Source organism: Echiichthys vipera (assembly GCF_963691815.1).
Source record: "Echiichthys vipera genome assembly, chromosome: 17".
Classification (NCBI taxonomy): Eukaryota; Metazoa; Chordata; class Actinopteri; order Perciformes; family Trachinidae; genus Echiichthys; species Echiichthys vipera.
In genome coordinates this window covers 13926241-13942911 of record NC_139842.1, presented here as the reverse complement: position 1 = coordinate 13942911, position 16671 = coordinate 13926241, and the positions used below count along the sequence as shown (strand labels likewise).

Below are 16671 nucleotides of genomic sequence, written 5' to 3'. Positions count from 1 at the left end.
TGGCATATATTTTATCATCTACTGTGCATTTTACCAGTGCTCAGGCTGCACTGAGCTATTGGACGTGATTTAGACCATCCCGTGCTTTAAATCTGCCGCTTTTCTCTCTGTTTAGCATTGCCAGTCACAACACCATTGGTTTGACCTGCCGGCCAATCAGAACCTTCCGTATCTCCGGGCGGGCGGCACGAGCTAATTAACATGCAGGTATCCGACCAATGGGAGGACGTGTTTACCCTGCCCCGAGATGCGAGGTACGCAGTTGCACCGGGAGAGAAACCGCTGCTCGGAGATCCGAGGCGCGATCCAGCCAGGCCGGAAGCCCTAGTCCCACTGCTTCCATAGACTGAACCAGAAGGCTACTGCACAGCCTCACATGGAAATATTGTAGGATTTCACTCTAGCCACATGGTTTATTTCAGAATTTGATTTTAAATGGGCGTCGCACCTGGTCTCGCTCCTTCCCTCCCTCTGTTTTGTGATTTTATAATTTATTGTTATGCAAGGATTTAACATACCAGTAAGTAGTCATTTTATATACTTGATATACTTTTATTTTATTGAATAAAATATTATAAGACCTGTTTCCTTGTTGTGAGATAGGCTGTATTTTAGTCCAAATGCTGTTCATTATACACAGGGCAGTTCTAACATTTTAAAAATAACCAAACGTGATGTATGAGGTGTATCTTATGTGGAATAAAACGATGAATTAATGTATTGTGCTGACAAAAAATAAATTGTCCTAATTGGCTACCATTGTGACAATAATTATTATAATATTAAATGTATTATTTTTTAATAATAATGTTATTAGCATAACAATTACTGTTTTAAATGTTATGTTTTGTATTCTGGCTATAGGGGCATTTAAATAATTAGATTTAAAATATTGAATTTTTGATCGACGACTTATTTTCAGGTGGTTTTTATTTTTTATTATCCTACTAAAACGTGCCAGGCTGTGTAGACTATGCAACTGGCCACGATTGTAGATTGATTTAATAGATTGTAATTTATAGAAAATATATAGACAGCCTATATATTTTTTAAATTAATTTTCCCGTCGGTGAGTGTCGATTATGGTTTTAGTCAGGTTGTGAAAAATTCCAAGCGGATCATTTGCATTAAGAGGACCGGAGACGTGTTACTACCCGGGCCGGCCGAGGTGCAGTCCCTGCCGGCCAGCTTAGTCACGGAGGGCCGCCTGTCTCGCAGCGCGATCGGACCTATACAGCTTTATTGTCTGCGTTTCTGCTTTCGGTCGGATTCTGTAATTGCATTTGACAACTTCGTAATGACTTGCATTAGGGGCGTAGATCATTTGAACGGTTAAAAATATTATATTTGGTGAGGGGGGGAATCGCACATTCGGCGGCTGGAATGAAAGGAAACAATCGTGCGTGCTTACGCTACCTCAATTCAATTGCCATAAATGTGTGGCTACATGTCGAACATTTACAAAGCATGGCGTTCTCTTCTTATCGTCGTGAATGTATAATGGTTTTATTCTGACGTTGTTAGGGGACATATATGCTACAGAGTGGGGCTGAACGCAACAGCATGGCGAGGGGGAAGGTAATGGCTGACTGCAAAGCGCTTTCTCAGTATGGAGACAAAGGCAGCTTGCTGACGGGCGGCCATTCACCTTGGATCTCTCCACAGCCCTCAAACTGAAGACTCAGCTATCATGTATGCAACAGCAAGGCTTTTTAAAAATGTGTACACGTTAAAGGACCCACATGCATGCACGCACATTAAGCCCAGGGAGCCTCAGTGGATAAGATTTTGTCCCAGGGAGCTCCGAATGAGAAGGGTTTAATTGTTGTTGATGTGGCACTGAATTGTAGGCTCGGCTGCAACTGGCTACATGGGGAGATACTACTGTTGAGAGTGAAATAGCATGATTACAACATGACATTCTAACACATTGTATTTTTTTTTTAGTTAGCAATTTAACTCAAGGTAAAATGATGCTTTTATTATGCTGGGGGACCCCCCCCCCCCCCCCCCCCCAATACATTCGAGAAACCCTGAAGGGACCCTCAAATTGAGGATCTTTAATGTAAAACCACACACACACACAGCACTGTATTGAGACAATTCAGCCATGTAAGGCTTTATTTATTTATTTACTAATTTGGACCTATAAAATTAAGCTGCCTTCTGTTTGCCTGCTTTGTTTTTAATTACTCACAGCCATCACAGAGGCACAAAAAATGGTCTGTCACGATTAGGTGATTGTTATAAAAACAAAAACGTAGCCTGTATTTTAACAGGGAATTTGCATTTGATTTCAATTTCTGCGAATGTTTATTTCTCTCCACCTCCACTATATAATGCTATTTTTGTGGCATGGCAGAGGATGTAGTCTATAATGCATTTACAACTCCATTTGATTACCTGACCTGAAATAGGTCAAGGCAGATGAAGACAGTGAGAGTGCAGTTATTCACACGCACGCACGCACACACACACACAAACACGCACACACACACACACACACACACACACACACACACACACACAAACACACAATAGAGCGAAAGAGAGAGAGAGAGAGAGAAAAATAGTCTTTTAGGAGCTGATGCATCTCTTGTTATGGAGCGGTATTTTAATTATAATCTTATTTTAAATATCAGGCCTCTTTCTTTTTGATTTGTTTCGAAACTTTAGAAAGTGACAGCACATGCTCCTTCCTGTGCAAATTGCTCGATGCATGATGCATTATTTTTCATTGCCAGTTTTATGATGGGCTAGGTTATTGTTTAGTTTGCAGAAGGTTTTGGTAGATTTATGCCAGTATATATAAGATCACTGTTAGCCTACTGCATAATGAGAGAATTGTGTGAGGTGTAATGAGAGCTGGATGGATGTCATGGAGGCAAAAAACCGCCTGTATCAATCCGAGACAATGGGACGAGCAGGAGAAGGCAGGCAGCGTTGTTCCCCTTGAGATGTAGGCTTCCATCATTTTAACCCACCCAAACAGGACAACACTTCCTCCTGTAACACAGCTATGAGGATCCTTTTTTTTTTTTTAGATTGTTGCAGCAATCACGACTTCATAAAATAATATTAATAAATTACATGTTGATATGCTTACCACGGTTTTTGGGAGTGAGTGACAGCTGGCAACTGCTGACGTGGTAGTTGAATTAATGGTTTGGATAAGAATATAGGACGCATTATTGAATATGCCATAGGCCTATAGACACATGCGATGTGTCAACGTGCTCGTCGATCCTGTGTCTGTGTATGAAGCGCTCTTCTCCATATGATGCACATTAGGCCTATATCTGCTGATCAATAGAGCTGAATGTGAGCCCGGCTCAGTGGGCTTTTGGACGCCTCGCTGGCCGTTTCTATCTGCGGTGACTTCTTTTGCACCCTCACTTTCAGGTGGAAATGTGTTCAAAGACGCCTCGCTACGACTGAAAGATATAAGCCCTATTGCAAAATCCAATGGAGCGTTCCTAATGATTTGTTTTCCCCTACATTTTTTTGACTGCACTGTCAGTGTTTTTTTTTTTTTTTACTATTTTGCATCGTGTAATTCTTAACCGAGCTTTGCATTTTTTTTTCTCTTCTTGATGATGAAAATTGCTTTGTCCTTTGACAGAAAAGATGATCGGGGGCTACGTCGTTTTTGGCTGGGGAAGCCTGCGATCGACTGAATGCAACACATAAGATCTGAAGGAAAGGATTATTATATGGGTCGCATTTGATTTTCCTGACCTGCCCCATCCGGATTTCGGATTACTCAACATTCTTCGGAATGGAAGGACGGGATTTCGCAGCTCCGGCGCACCTCCTATCTGAGCGGGGCGCCCTGGTGCACCGAGCCGCCTCTCGGATCGCTCCCTCGGGCCACGGCTCTGTACAGCATGGCGGTCACTTCACGCCGGGGAAATACTACGCCTCGCACATACCAATGGCTCCCCACTCAGGTTAGTCAAACACGTACGGAGGTTTTTGTCATAATGGAATGTAGCTGCTGAAATGATTGTTCCCCAACAACATTGGGCCTGTCTATGTTAAAGCTGGCGGTTGTTTCAAATGCTCCTCTCATAATGTTGCGCCATAAAGCGAGTGCATTTATCAGCGTGAGTGAAAAGGCTATAGTCTGCATGTGTGGTGTAGCAAGCTGATTATTTTTGCACAAAAGAGAAGAACAGACGGGGCTCTCTGCTTTAAATAAATGGTTGCTCAGGTGTGGCTGTTGACACAGTTTCCCTATTCAAATATCAGCTAATAAATCAGGTGGACTTTTTGATTTACACTAGACCCACGATGAGGAATTTTGATTAAGCTGAATCAACATTTATAACTTAAATATCTCAAAGGTGATACAGACTTCTTAATAAAACAAATAGCCCTTTGATAAGTTGGGTAAATGCCACGGTATTTCAAAAAAAAAAAAAGACATTTAAGATCTGTTTTAGTTTGCACGTAGGAAGTTGGACAGGGCACACTGGCACTGCTTTCCCACTGGCTCTGGAGCTGAATCTGAAATGAGTTTTTGTCACTTCACGTTAAATTGACAAGTGTCACACCAGTGCCATAGCTCAACCAAAAAAAAAAAACCCTGGGCCATAGCCTACCCCACAGTAAGCAAAGGAAGAAGCAGGGTGAACAATGAGTTTGCAGTGATTGGTGGTTTTACAAAGAAGAGCCATAGAAATGTGTCTGGGTGCAAATGTGTTCACAGTGCAAGCATCAGGTTTAACAAGTGACTTGGGTATCTTGTGTACCAAAATGTGCATGCTACACACATTTGTGTCAAAATGGAACAGTCACAGCTTAAAGACTGCTGAAGAGAATAATCAATAGCAGCTCATACATTTTCAAAACATGCGGTGGACATATGTACAACAACCCTCCAAAATACAGAATCTGGAGATAACTATGATGCATTTGTTTAGAATGTGTTACATGATGTCTGATATTTTTTTTAGGAAATATTCACTAGTTTTTGTAGATATTTGGGCATAATTACATATACACCAGTCATCCTACTTTTGCGCTTAGAAAAAGACAAAAGGAGACTATTTATTGCACAGCATTGTAATGGACTGGATCACAGTATAGTTCTGTTGTTGCTTTTATTTTCTCCTCCCCATGTAAAACAAAAGAGATTTAAATAAGTCACAACAGAGGCATATTGATTGCTTCAAACAGTTTCACATCTGAAAGACTTTGCTTTGAAAATATGTTAATGCAGCTTCTAAAAACCACATGTTTATGATGCAGCATCCGAGGAATCTTGGGTCACTTGAAAGCTAGAAAGATTTAGCCCTTTACAGTAATTTTATGTAAAAATGTACAGCTAAAATTATAAATGGGCACAGCATAGGTGGTTGTTGTATATGGGTGGTTTAAATAGAGCATCAAAGTAACCCCTGACAGTGTGTTTTGTATTTTGTGTTACATTTTATTTGTTTATTTATGTTTTTTTTAATGTCTTATTAAATTGTTCTACTATTGGCAGTATAGTCGTGGGCTGATCCAACATAGAATTCTTTTCAAAATCCTTGTTCTTTTTTTTAAAGATTCTGAATTAATTTGCAAAATCATGCTAAACGTGAGGTATAATTAGTCATTCAGGAGAATTCATGGGCGCTGTTCACCATTCATCTCTCCCCATTCATGTTTGCTTTTGGCAGCACGCACACACACACACACACACACACACACACACACACACACACACACACACACACACACATACACACACACACACACACACACACACACACACACACACACACACACACACATACACAAAGATTGCCTGCGTCCGTACGTTTTTTTTTTCTCTTATGGATGTTTTGTTGAGAGCATGAAGGGTAATGTTGGCTACAGGGTACAGGTGCTCTCCCAACCAGATTTGGTGTTTATTTTGTATTACTGTGCCGCACCAACACGAGGACCTACCCTCCAAATGTCATCACTGTTCAATGAGCAGCACAGGTGGTTTATTGTTCTCCCCAACCTCGTCAGTAACACATGGGCGTGACTGGAGAGAAGTCTATCTTATATCCTCAAGACCTGGAAAATGACTTAATTTTAGCCATTTAAGGTATTTCATAAAATTAACATAGAGAATAATTTGAGTTCACATTACACCTAAACCCCCTAGGCGCTGTTAGAATTATTTTGTGACTGTGCTCCGCTGATGTACAATCTTTGATTTATTGTCTTAATAATATTTGAAAATGTCAAGCATGTCATAATGCAAATAGGTGGATGAGACATGAAGCATAATTCACAATTATTCATGGCATATACAGTATTTTTAAGATGGTAATTCATCAAAACAGCACACAATGCAAATTTACAATCTATTTGACACAAGAAAAAAAAACTTTTCATTTATCATGTCCAGATTTAATATAATGATTTTAAAAAAAAAGTGTTTGGGGAATTTTTTTTATTTTCAACAGTTAATGTTAATGAAACCTGTTTTTTTTTTTTATCAGCACACCCAGATGAATACATGCCAGTCAGACACCATGTAAGTCAAACGCTCATAGCTTGTCTGACCAAACTGCTCCCAGACAGTTCTTGTTGCCAGGGCAGGTCATTAGTGTCCCTTCAAGTGTCCCGTATGCTAGCAACATTAGCACAACTGAGCATGTTGTTTGCTGAGTGTGTTGGATCCCTTCAGTTTTCTCTGCATTTCCCCCTCTGGGGACTAACTTGCACACTGGTTCACATGAATACTTTACAAAGAGCATGAATATTTCAGGGTTGATGTAAAAATGCATTCAGAGGCAGCTTTCTGATGTGGCTCCTTGAAAGGCGCTGCTTTGACTTTGCAGAGGTATTTATTGTGAACGCTCTCTTCACCCTGGCTGCTGAAAAGAGTGATGGCGGTTGCAACAGCCTCCCTTAGCATTGTTCCTTACCGGGATACAGAATCTCAACATGGTTTGGGAGGAAATATCTCCTCTGTTTTTTCCGCACACGCTGGTGAGTTTGGTTGCAATCAGGCAACAGCAGACATTCGCTTCCTACCTTCTTGCCCACTGAAGCATGTTAACTTACTGGTAGAGATTCTGTCAGTGTGCATTTACCTCTGTCCATCTTCACCTACTACAAGCCAGTCGTTTGTAATGCATGTCAGGTGGCCGATTTATAGTTTTCACTTGCACTGTGTTCTGGGAATGTGACATTGGAGCAACTTCTCTTTGCGTACTTACTGATGTAACGAGACGGAGACCTGTAAACTCATCTAATGCTGTTTAATTCATCCAGTCCATTTACAAGGACTTTGAAATAGTAATTGTATCTCCTGCTGGCTCCGGCACAGAGTCAGAGACAGTCTTCACTTGGCTGTGAGGCCCGGATTCAGATGTTGGATAGTGTCAAAGCAGGAGACGCAGTGGAGCTGTCTTTACTGCTGGCATTTATGGCTAGGATCTCATCTTTCAGCCATATTGTTCTGATCAGTGTGCTCTGGCTGAGGTGTGGCTGTGTGAAAGCGGCAGGGGTTCAGAGGCTGTTCATGGCTGAGCTCTGCTCTAAACACCCCATGTAATCAAAGGTCATATTTGTGTCATCTCGCTCGCCCTGCCTCCCCTCCCTTTACATCTCCCCTGTCTCTCTTTCCATAAGCTGTCCTCTCTCCTCCCCTCCATTTCTCATTCCTTTCTTTCCAGCAGGAAAACCCTTGTGTCTGGGAAGCGGTGGTCTTCCTGTCACCTCTGTTTTAGCCACCCTCCCTTGCCCCGGGCTATTGTTGCAGACCCCAGCTTTGTGTGTGTTTTACGGCTGCTGTTAAAGATAAAAAAAAGTCCCTTCCACCCCCTTTATTGTTTTCTGGTAGGATGTCCCTGTCATTCCCTTAGTTTTTATGTCCTAGCTAGATATCTGAGGAGCTCCCCCCTTCAAAGGTTAGCTATATTGTCTGCCTTCTCCCTTTTTTTCCAAAGGGGAATAAATAACTTTACTGAGACTTTTATTGAACGTCTCATTGCTGGAATATCCCATGGATCTGTGGTTGTTGAGAAGACGCTTCAAAGACAAACACAGGTGTTTGGTGGAGTTAGCAAAGGCCTGGTTACAACCCGGGTCTTTAAAAGCATAAACTTCAGTGAGTGGGTTGTCTGTGAGAAGGGAGGCTTCTTTTTCTGGCCTTGTAGCTCTAGTGTTGTGAGCACTCACAGTTTGTAACCCCCCATCCTTGTTAACCCCAGATAAGAGTGGTGGCTGGAGCGTGTTGTGTGCCCAGCGTAATTATTTACCCGCACAGCACCCAGCCCCAGTTAGAGCCAGTGCCTGTCCACTCTCTCTAAATCGAACATTTGTGGGGATTTGGTGAGAGAAATTCAAGAGGTGAGCCTTCCCTCAGTGATAAGTAAACAGATATCCTGAATAACCCATATTAAATATTACATTACGTGTGGTACATGATTGTTTTTTAGATTTGTACTTTGTGTTTCTACTAGAAGGCGTTTACATGCTTTAATGTTCAAAAAACACATTATCGTTCTCGTCTGATATACCTGTGTCCCCCCTCTCTGTCTGAAATTCTCAGTTTTAGCACCTCTTTAAAAAGCCCAGTCTCCTCTGATTAGTCAGCATTTCAGGGGTCTTCTGCATCTGTGTTGTTGGCATCTCTGCACCATCATTGCAGCAGGGGAATCACTGTAATGACACTGCAGTGGCCCTCTCTACCTATATAAACCTATAAATGCTATATTTGTGACATCTCAACTGTACGGAAGTCCTGACAGCTCGTTTAAAGACACAGTTTGTAAATAAGGGCTGTGCACATTTCTCCGTGGATTGAGCGTTTTGATACTTTTACAGTATTTTATAAAGCACCGCAACCTGCTTGGTAATACAAAAACACATGGAAATTTTACTTTTTATAATATGGAAACTTTTAAAAGACTTTTTGAGCCACTGCGGTGAAGGACAGCAACAGAACATATGTCTTAGGTCAAGTTCCATTTGACTTGGGCCTCGCACACACTCTCTGTCTCTCTTTACTTACTTACTCCGGCTCTGCAAAACCAAGTGAGAACCCTTTTCCATTGTCATGCTCGTTTTTTGGATTGTTGTGCGATGACATGATCGCAAGAATAGTGGAGGTGTTGCTTGACATCCTACACCTGGCTGAAATAGCACCATGCCCAGTGCCAGCGCCGCCATCTGTCACCTTCTTCTCACACTCCCACCGTTAGCCCAAATGTCTTGCAAAGACAGTCAATTGCTTTGGAATGTTGAGTCCCTTGCATAATTTCAAATGGTTACAAGGGAAGAATGCGCTCACCATGTTTTGAATGGTTTTTAAACGGAATATGTTTTTGCAATTTCTTTGCTCATCAGCAAAATGGTCCACACAAAATCAAGGTTTAGGTTGAGTGAGGGTGGGGTAGGTGGTGCGGTGGTGGTGGTTGGAGTTTGCAAGAGGAATTTGGCCAGTGAGTGGCCATGCTGCCTCAGAGACGGGCTCTTCAAACAGACCGCCACCCACACTACACCGTGTGGCAAGGTGCCACAGAGCCCTCGCCTTGAGCATGGGGCGTGTACACAGGACAAACACAAAGGAGACCCACGGGTGAGAGTGACGGGCAGGGTAATACCTTCCTGTATCGGATTTCAGGGCATTGGATTTCAAAACCTTTCCATCTATTTTTACACAAGGAAGTGAGAAGTTGCATTAAGAATCCAAAGAGGGTATGAAAGTATTTTCTTCACTTCCCATGACGAACACACAGGCACAGGCACACTCACACGCACACGCACACGCAAACGCACACATAAAAGACAACAATAAAAAAAAGAAGCTCGAATGAAAATGGATTGTTGCAAGATTGACTAGGCCGATACATTCGCCCAAAGTCAACCACTGCTGTTTTGTTAGTGATTAGGATCGCTCTCTTCTTCTCCTTCTTTCTGTCTTTCTCTCCGTCCTCTGGTCCCCCTCGTTCTCCCTCCCTTTCCCAGTATCAGGCTTCCTCTCGTCCGGCAGCCCCAGGCCCACCTCAGCGCATGGCCATATTGCATGTGACAGCTGTTAGACATTATTAACGGCTCAAGCAGAAAATCCAGATTACTTGTTTTTTAATTTCAATTTTATTAATGTAATCGTTCAATGAAAAGAACAAAAAAGAGCCGTTGCCCTATTGTTGTTGGCAGATTTGTGGTCAGTGACAATACTGTATGAGCATGTGTGTGGTTATGTTTGGGTGGGTGGGTGGGTGGTTCCCACCCCCGTGTGTGTGTGTGTGTGTGTGTATGTGTGTGTGTGTGTGTGTGTGTGTGTGTGTGTGTATGTCTGTGTGTCTGTGTGTGTGTGTGTGTGAGAGAGAGAGATGCTGTGTTCTCCAGACACCCCCGCTTGAGCCAAGGCACCCTGTGGCCCAGACAGGTGCATTGTTAACCCTCTAATGTCTGAGTCTGTCCGTTCTGGATTTACTGCTCCTGGCATGATTTCGTTCTTGGGATGCAACAACAGCAGCGTTTTAGGCTTTTGTGTGGTGGTCCCACTTTTCTAATGTTACACTCTACCTCTGCACATAGGAGTTTTAAAAATCACAATTTTCATGTCAGACGCCAATTTTTGCATAGAGCTTGTGTATTTCTATGAAATTACACAAAGGGCTGAAGTTTTTGTCGTAGTAACATGTTAATGTTTGGGATGTATTTTGAAAGGGAAACAATCATAAAATTCATCAGGTGTTATGTCTTGTCTGTATTATACTAGGCTTCCCCATTTCAAAAAGCACACTATGATCCATGAAGATTGTATGTGGTGGAGAGGCAGGACAGAGCAGATAAACTCAAATAATGGCCCACGATTCGGCGACTGTCAGTGGGAACAGCGGGTGGTGGTGACACGCGGTACCAAAAAATGAGGTGTGCTGCTAAATATATGCAGAGATTTGCCATTAAATATACATGCAGTATGCTTCTCAAGGATGTGTCAGCCCTTTTGTGAGAAAACAAAGATTAGCATCAGGAATTCCATTTTAATAAGTCTCTTGGGACCATCCAACCAGCTGCCTAGTCCTCAATCCAAAGGGAACTTGTTGCTCTCTCTCTTTCTGGTTTTTCTCTCTCTCTCTCTTGCATGGATTTCCTGTGCTCCTCTGACATTGATTAGAACACAAATCCTCCTCTCTCTCCTCTGCTGTTTTATTTGTCAAATCACTTGTTTTACACCACAAATTATTTCATGTATACATGTCCTCTCTTTGATGCATGTCTGTACCCTGTCTTCTCCTCCCTGCAGCCTCCCACCTCCCGCTCCTCTTGTACATTCATTGTCCCGCATATTTTTAAAGAATGCATCCGTCTCTTCCTCCACATCATTTGTTCTAGAGTTTTTTTTGACGTTTTCCCCCCTCTGCCTGGTCTGACCACTAGGCTACACTGCCTCCTCTCTCTCATATGTGTCCTGAGGATCTGGGGCAAATGACTGGCTCCTCAGCAACAGATGTGTGTTTGTCTGCCGGTGCTGCATGCATTAGCCTTCTCTGCTTGCCATGCATGGCCACTGACCTACCCTCTGGTGAGTGTGGGGGAGGGGACTGAGAGAGTTTGTGTGTGTGCAAGAGAGAGACAGACAATCGGAGAGAGAGAGAGAGAGATACTAGATGCACACTGTCACATGCTGTCATACACTTACTGGTGCATCGCAAGCAGACACACGCAAAGGCATACACACACACACACACGCACAAACTTTGGCACGTCATACACACTCACACATCTTGTTTCCCAGGAGGCCACGAGGCCAGTGGGACAGAGCAAGCTTGAGAGTCTGGTTTGTCTGTTTACATCTAATTATAGAAACAGGACTATTTCTGCAACCACTGCGCCAGCTTTTTTATATTTTTACGACAGAAATAGAGAGAGAGAGAGAGAGAGAGAGAGAGAGAGAGAGAGAGAGAGAGAGAGAGAGAGAGAGAGAGAGAGAGAGAGAGAGAGAGAGAGAGAGAGGTGAGCTTTGACAGCCTTTTCTCACAATGGTGAACGGTTATCTCATCCCCTCAGTGCTGCTACAGTCTGCAGGCTCTCCGTACAGTACAACAGGAGGCAGAGGGGGAGGGGGAGCGTGTCTTGTATTGTATTCTCTCATCCTCATGTAACATGAATGTGCAAATTTACGAGAAGGGAGCAACAGCAAACAAGACAATGTATTTTCCCCATTAGCCTCTCTAATACATTAATTTCCTAATAAGCAAAAGAAAAAAGGAGAATAATGTCTTTACCCCTGCCCTGCGGGTTCTCAATTTGACCTGGCGGAAAGCGCTGTCCATCACCACAGTCAAAACAAAAAAGAAGAAAGAGCTGATGTTAAGGATTAGTGTTGTTTAAAATGTATCTAGTATTAAAGAGACAGGGCCAGTGCGGTAGTTAATCCTCAAGCTTGGTGGCTGATATCCAGCAGAGTGGCTGTTGTTAGCTGGGGTGGCCTGGAGAGGGAGATTTGTCAGCCCTGTCATTCCCCCTTGGGGTTGCCAGGTGAGAGCCAGATCAGATCAGGGCAGGGTTGGGCCTGTGGGTCTGGGCCAGGCAGGTTGCAGCCTTTTGCAGGTGCTTGCATTAAGAGCCACCAAGGCCAAATGCAAAGCCTGCTGGTTGCAACCTGAGCCAGGTGCACCCCATCCCCCACCCAAATACAGAAACCACTACATAATGGAAATGTGTGCTTGCATACACCCCACTGAAACCACCCAACCCACCCACCCTACCCTCTTTATTCTGAGACATAAATTAATTGGTTGTGAGTATGTAACGTATATGCCGAGATAAAGGTGCGCTGTCTGGCCGAGACGTAGCGTAACGGCCGTAATGATGGCTCTATTGTGTTGATGTTGAGGGGGTAGTTAGCGGCACAGCCAGCGGGGCCCTTGCTAGAGGGCTAGATAGTCTCTGATTAATAGTGAGGAATGCTTTGAAGTGACACCCAAGTGCACCGGCTCACAGGCTAATAGCAATACCATCAGTGTAGGGAGTGCTCCCTCTTCCTCAGTCTTCATTAGCTAACGTTTCCCCAGCGCTATCTGGCCACTCTCCGCTCACAGTCCTGCCTCAGCTTCTGTACAGAGAGCCTTTAAGAGCTCTCAGGTTTTTTATTTTTTATTTTTGCAATTGTTTTATGATTTCGTCATTTCTCTCTGTCATGTTAGGTACAATAGAAGATTTTTTTTCTCTCTTGAAGGCGGCGGAGTGGGAAGGCGTAGAGGAGGTCTTTAGTCACAGAGCTCCACCGCATAGGTACAGCCTAAAGACTCGTGGGATTGATGTGGCACAAGTGGGACATGGCTGGGGACTATTGCCAGGACTCATTTTGATCTCCCATACTGACAGACGAGCTACAGCTGTGTGTGTGTGTGTGTGTGTGTGTGTGTGTGTGTGTGTGTGTGTGTGTGTGTGTCAGGGTTGGGTCTGTCAGCTGTTGGAGTAAAGTAAACTATTAGCGGTGGGAGAAGGCAGTGTTTCCAGCGAAGAATTAGAACCACTTCTAATTGCAGTGAGGTTGGGCTATGATTACATGCTGGCTAATGCACTGACAGACCTCTCACTCGGCTGGCTCCCAGAACGCTGCTGAAATGGCTGAATGCCTTTTGGTTATACAGCATAATGGGAGGGTGTGTGGATGCACGTGTTTGCTATGTGTGGGGGGCTGCCCCTATTTATTTGTGATTAAACTGGCTTTTAAAAGTGGTTTCCTGAGCTTTTTGCATGTTTTTGGGAGTTATGCATTTGCTTGTGTATGTGTGTGCATGTGTTTTCCGTGTGATAACTGTACTCCACTCGTTTTTTGAGTGCCTGTCATTATTTGTAGCGGAGGAAACTTTTCTTTCCAAATCAAAACTCAGCTGGCACAACTGTCTCTGAACGTTACTGAAGAAGTGTGTGTGTGTGTGTGTGTGTGTGTGTGTGTGTGTGTGTGTGTGTGTGTGTGTGTGTGTGTGTGTGTGTGTGTGTGTGTGTGTGTGTGTGTGTGTGTGTGTGTGTGTGTGTGTGTGTGTGTGTGTGTGTGTGTGTGTGTGTGTGTGTGTGTGTGTGTGTGTGTGTGTGTGTGTCCGCCCGCCCGCCCGCCCGCAGGAAAGCACAATCAAAGGAGCTGTGTGGTGGAGAGATTGTATAAAAAGAGTGAGAGAGGAAACAGTGGCAGGCAGCTGAGAGGGCAGCATGTGGGGGTGGACGGGGGCTGATGCAGGTGCCTAATTCTACCTCAACCCTGGACGTTTTATATTCCATCCATCTCTCTCTTCTCCACTTCTGCACAGGGCTGTTGGGGGATGTAGTAAATCCACCTGCTTCAATTACAATGTTGATTAGCCAGTATATCCGTGACAGTTATCAGAATAATAACACACACAGATGGATTTATACAGCATTATACTGTAAATCTGCTGCATAAGTAATCAGGTAAGAATTTTTAAGAAGCTTTGTTCATTTTTCACCCCATCATTTTAATTACTTTTTCTTTTTTGCTCGGGAACGGCTTGTTCTCAGGTGTGCAGACGCCTCCGTTCGCGAGAAGCTGCCGTTTACTTTTTTTGCCGGCGTGCTGTAAATCACATCGCATTTCCAGCGTACAGCATGACAATCATGCGAGTGTGTCTGCTGTTTCTTCATCAGGCCCTTAGGCTCGTGTTATCTCTCTTTTAACTAGGCAGAAAGAATACAGACATCATTGTGGTTTCTGTGAAGGGGTCGGGAGGTCAGAGAGAGAACCTTCAACACGCTAACAGGACATTTGTTGTGTGTGCATCTCTGCTGATTACTCGAGGTTAGTCATGGGTCATAGAGAGGCCGAAGGACTGCTCAAGGGATTTCACAAAAGACCTGCAGGAGGAATCTTCATGTAGAGAGGCTTTCGGAGGTCAGTGGGGAGACCATGGTTGCTAAGGGATCATAATGGAGTCGGCTATTCACATGTGGATTTGTGTGCGGTTGTTAGGAAACAAAACATAACATGTGTTCAGTTTATTTTGGTGGAAGCTCTGTACCTTTTCCGGCTAATGTGTGATAGACGGGTGAAGTATGAGGAGAGAAATGGTCATCCTTGGTAACGGGGCATTACCAGACCAGAGTTGTCTGTACACGTGGAAACTTGATGGAGTAAACTGTGTAGCTGTATTGGACTGAGCGGATGGTTGGATATACTGGAACGTGTGATGGTGCTGCAGATGTCTGTTATTTTAGAAAAAAGCTATGAGGTCTACCAAAAGTGGGGGTAGTGGTGAGGACGGGTGGAGGGAGGGGGTAAATGTGTGTATCCCCATTTGACAGATCTCCTTTCAGAAAGTGGAGCTGCTTTGATGATCAATACTGACACACTGTCTGCACAAACACACACCCAACTCACACACACACTTTTACACTCGCTGTCTCATCTGTCAGTTAACAGAATTTTTTTTCCCGCTCCGTGGCTTCTCTTACCAGCCAAGCAGATGGTGAACATTCAGAATGAAAGCAGATCCTAAGTCCTTTTGGATCTCCATCAATTCGGTTCTGGGACCGTCCTGCATGGGGCTCGAGTTTCTCAGCACTGACTGAACCTTCTCAGCTCTCCAACCGGGGTGTATTCGCCGCCTTCCCTCCCTCCACGCCGTACATATGTCCAGTCCGCAGTGCTTCTTAATCAAATGTTAGACAACAGGCCACATTCACTTGCACAAACACTGGAGCTAAAAAAAAAGGCTGCTAACAGTTGGTATCGTTGCTCACTCCTTTTACTCCTTGCCAGCTCAGCAGACACCTAGAAACTTAGGGGGGTGCCTCTGCGCTCTGCTCTTCCACATTCTCACCCAGTGTGTGGAACTCTTATGTGCATATAGCAAGCGCTCTCAAAAGCTAGTTTCCCTCGTCTTCCATCGTCTATCTATGCCACTTACCTGTAGCAGCAGCCGTACCACCCAGCCCTCCACCCTGTATGTTTTTATGTGACAGAATGAGCGAGATTTATTTCAGCACCCGTGCTCGGACCCTTTAACAGGACTGGTTTTGAATGCACACCGCTTTGAAGTCTGCACCACTCTTAACTGTAAGTGATTTTTATGAGACATGTTTCTGTGCCAGTGAGGCACGCCACTGCGCCTCAACCAGATTGGCGGAGAGCAGTGGGGATGCTTTTCCAGCACACACCATCTGGGACAAAGTGTGTTCTTGTGTTTGTGATCACGCACATATGTTTGTGTAGGTGTGTTTGCGTGCATGTAAAGGAAAAGGGGTGGTAAGCGCTGGCTGTGAAAGGAAAGAAAAAAAGTTAGGCTTTTTGAGCGAGGCCTACTGCCCCTGCCCGCGTCTACTGATTTATGAGCTTGTGAAGGAAATCTCCCATTTGTCACTTTTCATCTCTTCTCTCTTTATCCTTTTTTTTCTCTCTTTCACTCTCTCTCAACGGAATTCAGCTTTTCCCCCGAAATCTTCCAGTGCTTCCAAAGAATGGACAGGAAAGGAGGAAGGGAAGAGAAAAGGATAGCAGCCAGAAGGGAGCTGCTTTTCTTTCCATATCTGGTTAAAACCATGTTGAACAAAAGGCTTGTCGTAGTGGATATGTTTAGTAAATATTCATAGGTGTTGACATGCCAGCATAATGCATTTTGTTTGAGGTAAGGATGCATGTCATTAGGCAGTGTGTACTTTCAGTCTTTAAATAATTCAAAGCACTTGTTATGGTGCTGTTCCTGCTAC

The 16671-nt window shown here is 43.9% G+C and overlaps 1 protein-coding gene across 3 annotated transcripts in view; it reads left to right on the top strand.

Annotated features, from left to right (window-relative positions):
* Positions 1-329: 329 nt before the first annotated feature.
* Positions 330-16671, top strand: part of bahcc1a (BAH domain and coiled-coil containing 1a) — a 67090-nt gene continuing 50748 nt past the window's right edge. For all 3 annotated transcript variants that reach the window (XM_083931543.1, XM_083931542.1, XM_083931541.1), the window contains exons 1-2: positions 330-520; positions 3623-3950. In XM_083931543.1, coding sequence (XP_083787669.1) covers positions 3779-3950 — 172 coding nt within the window. In that variant the 5' untranslated portion in view covers positions 330-520; positions 3623-3778. The remainder of the gene's footprint in view (positions 521-3622; positions 3951-16671) is intronic.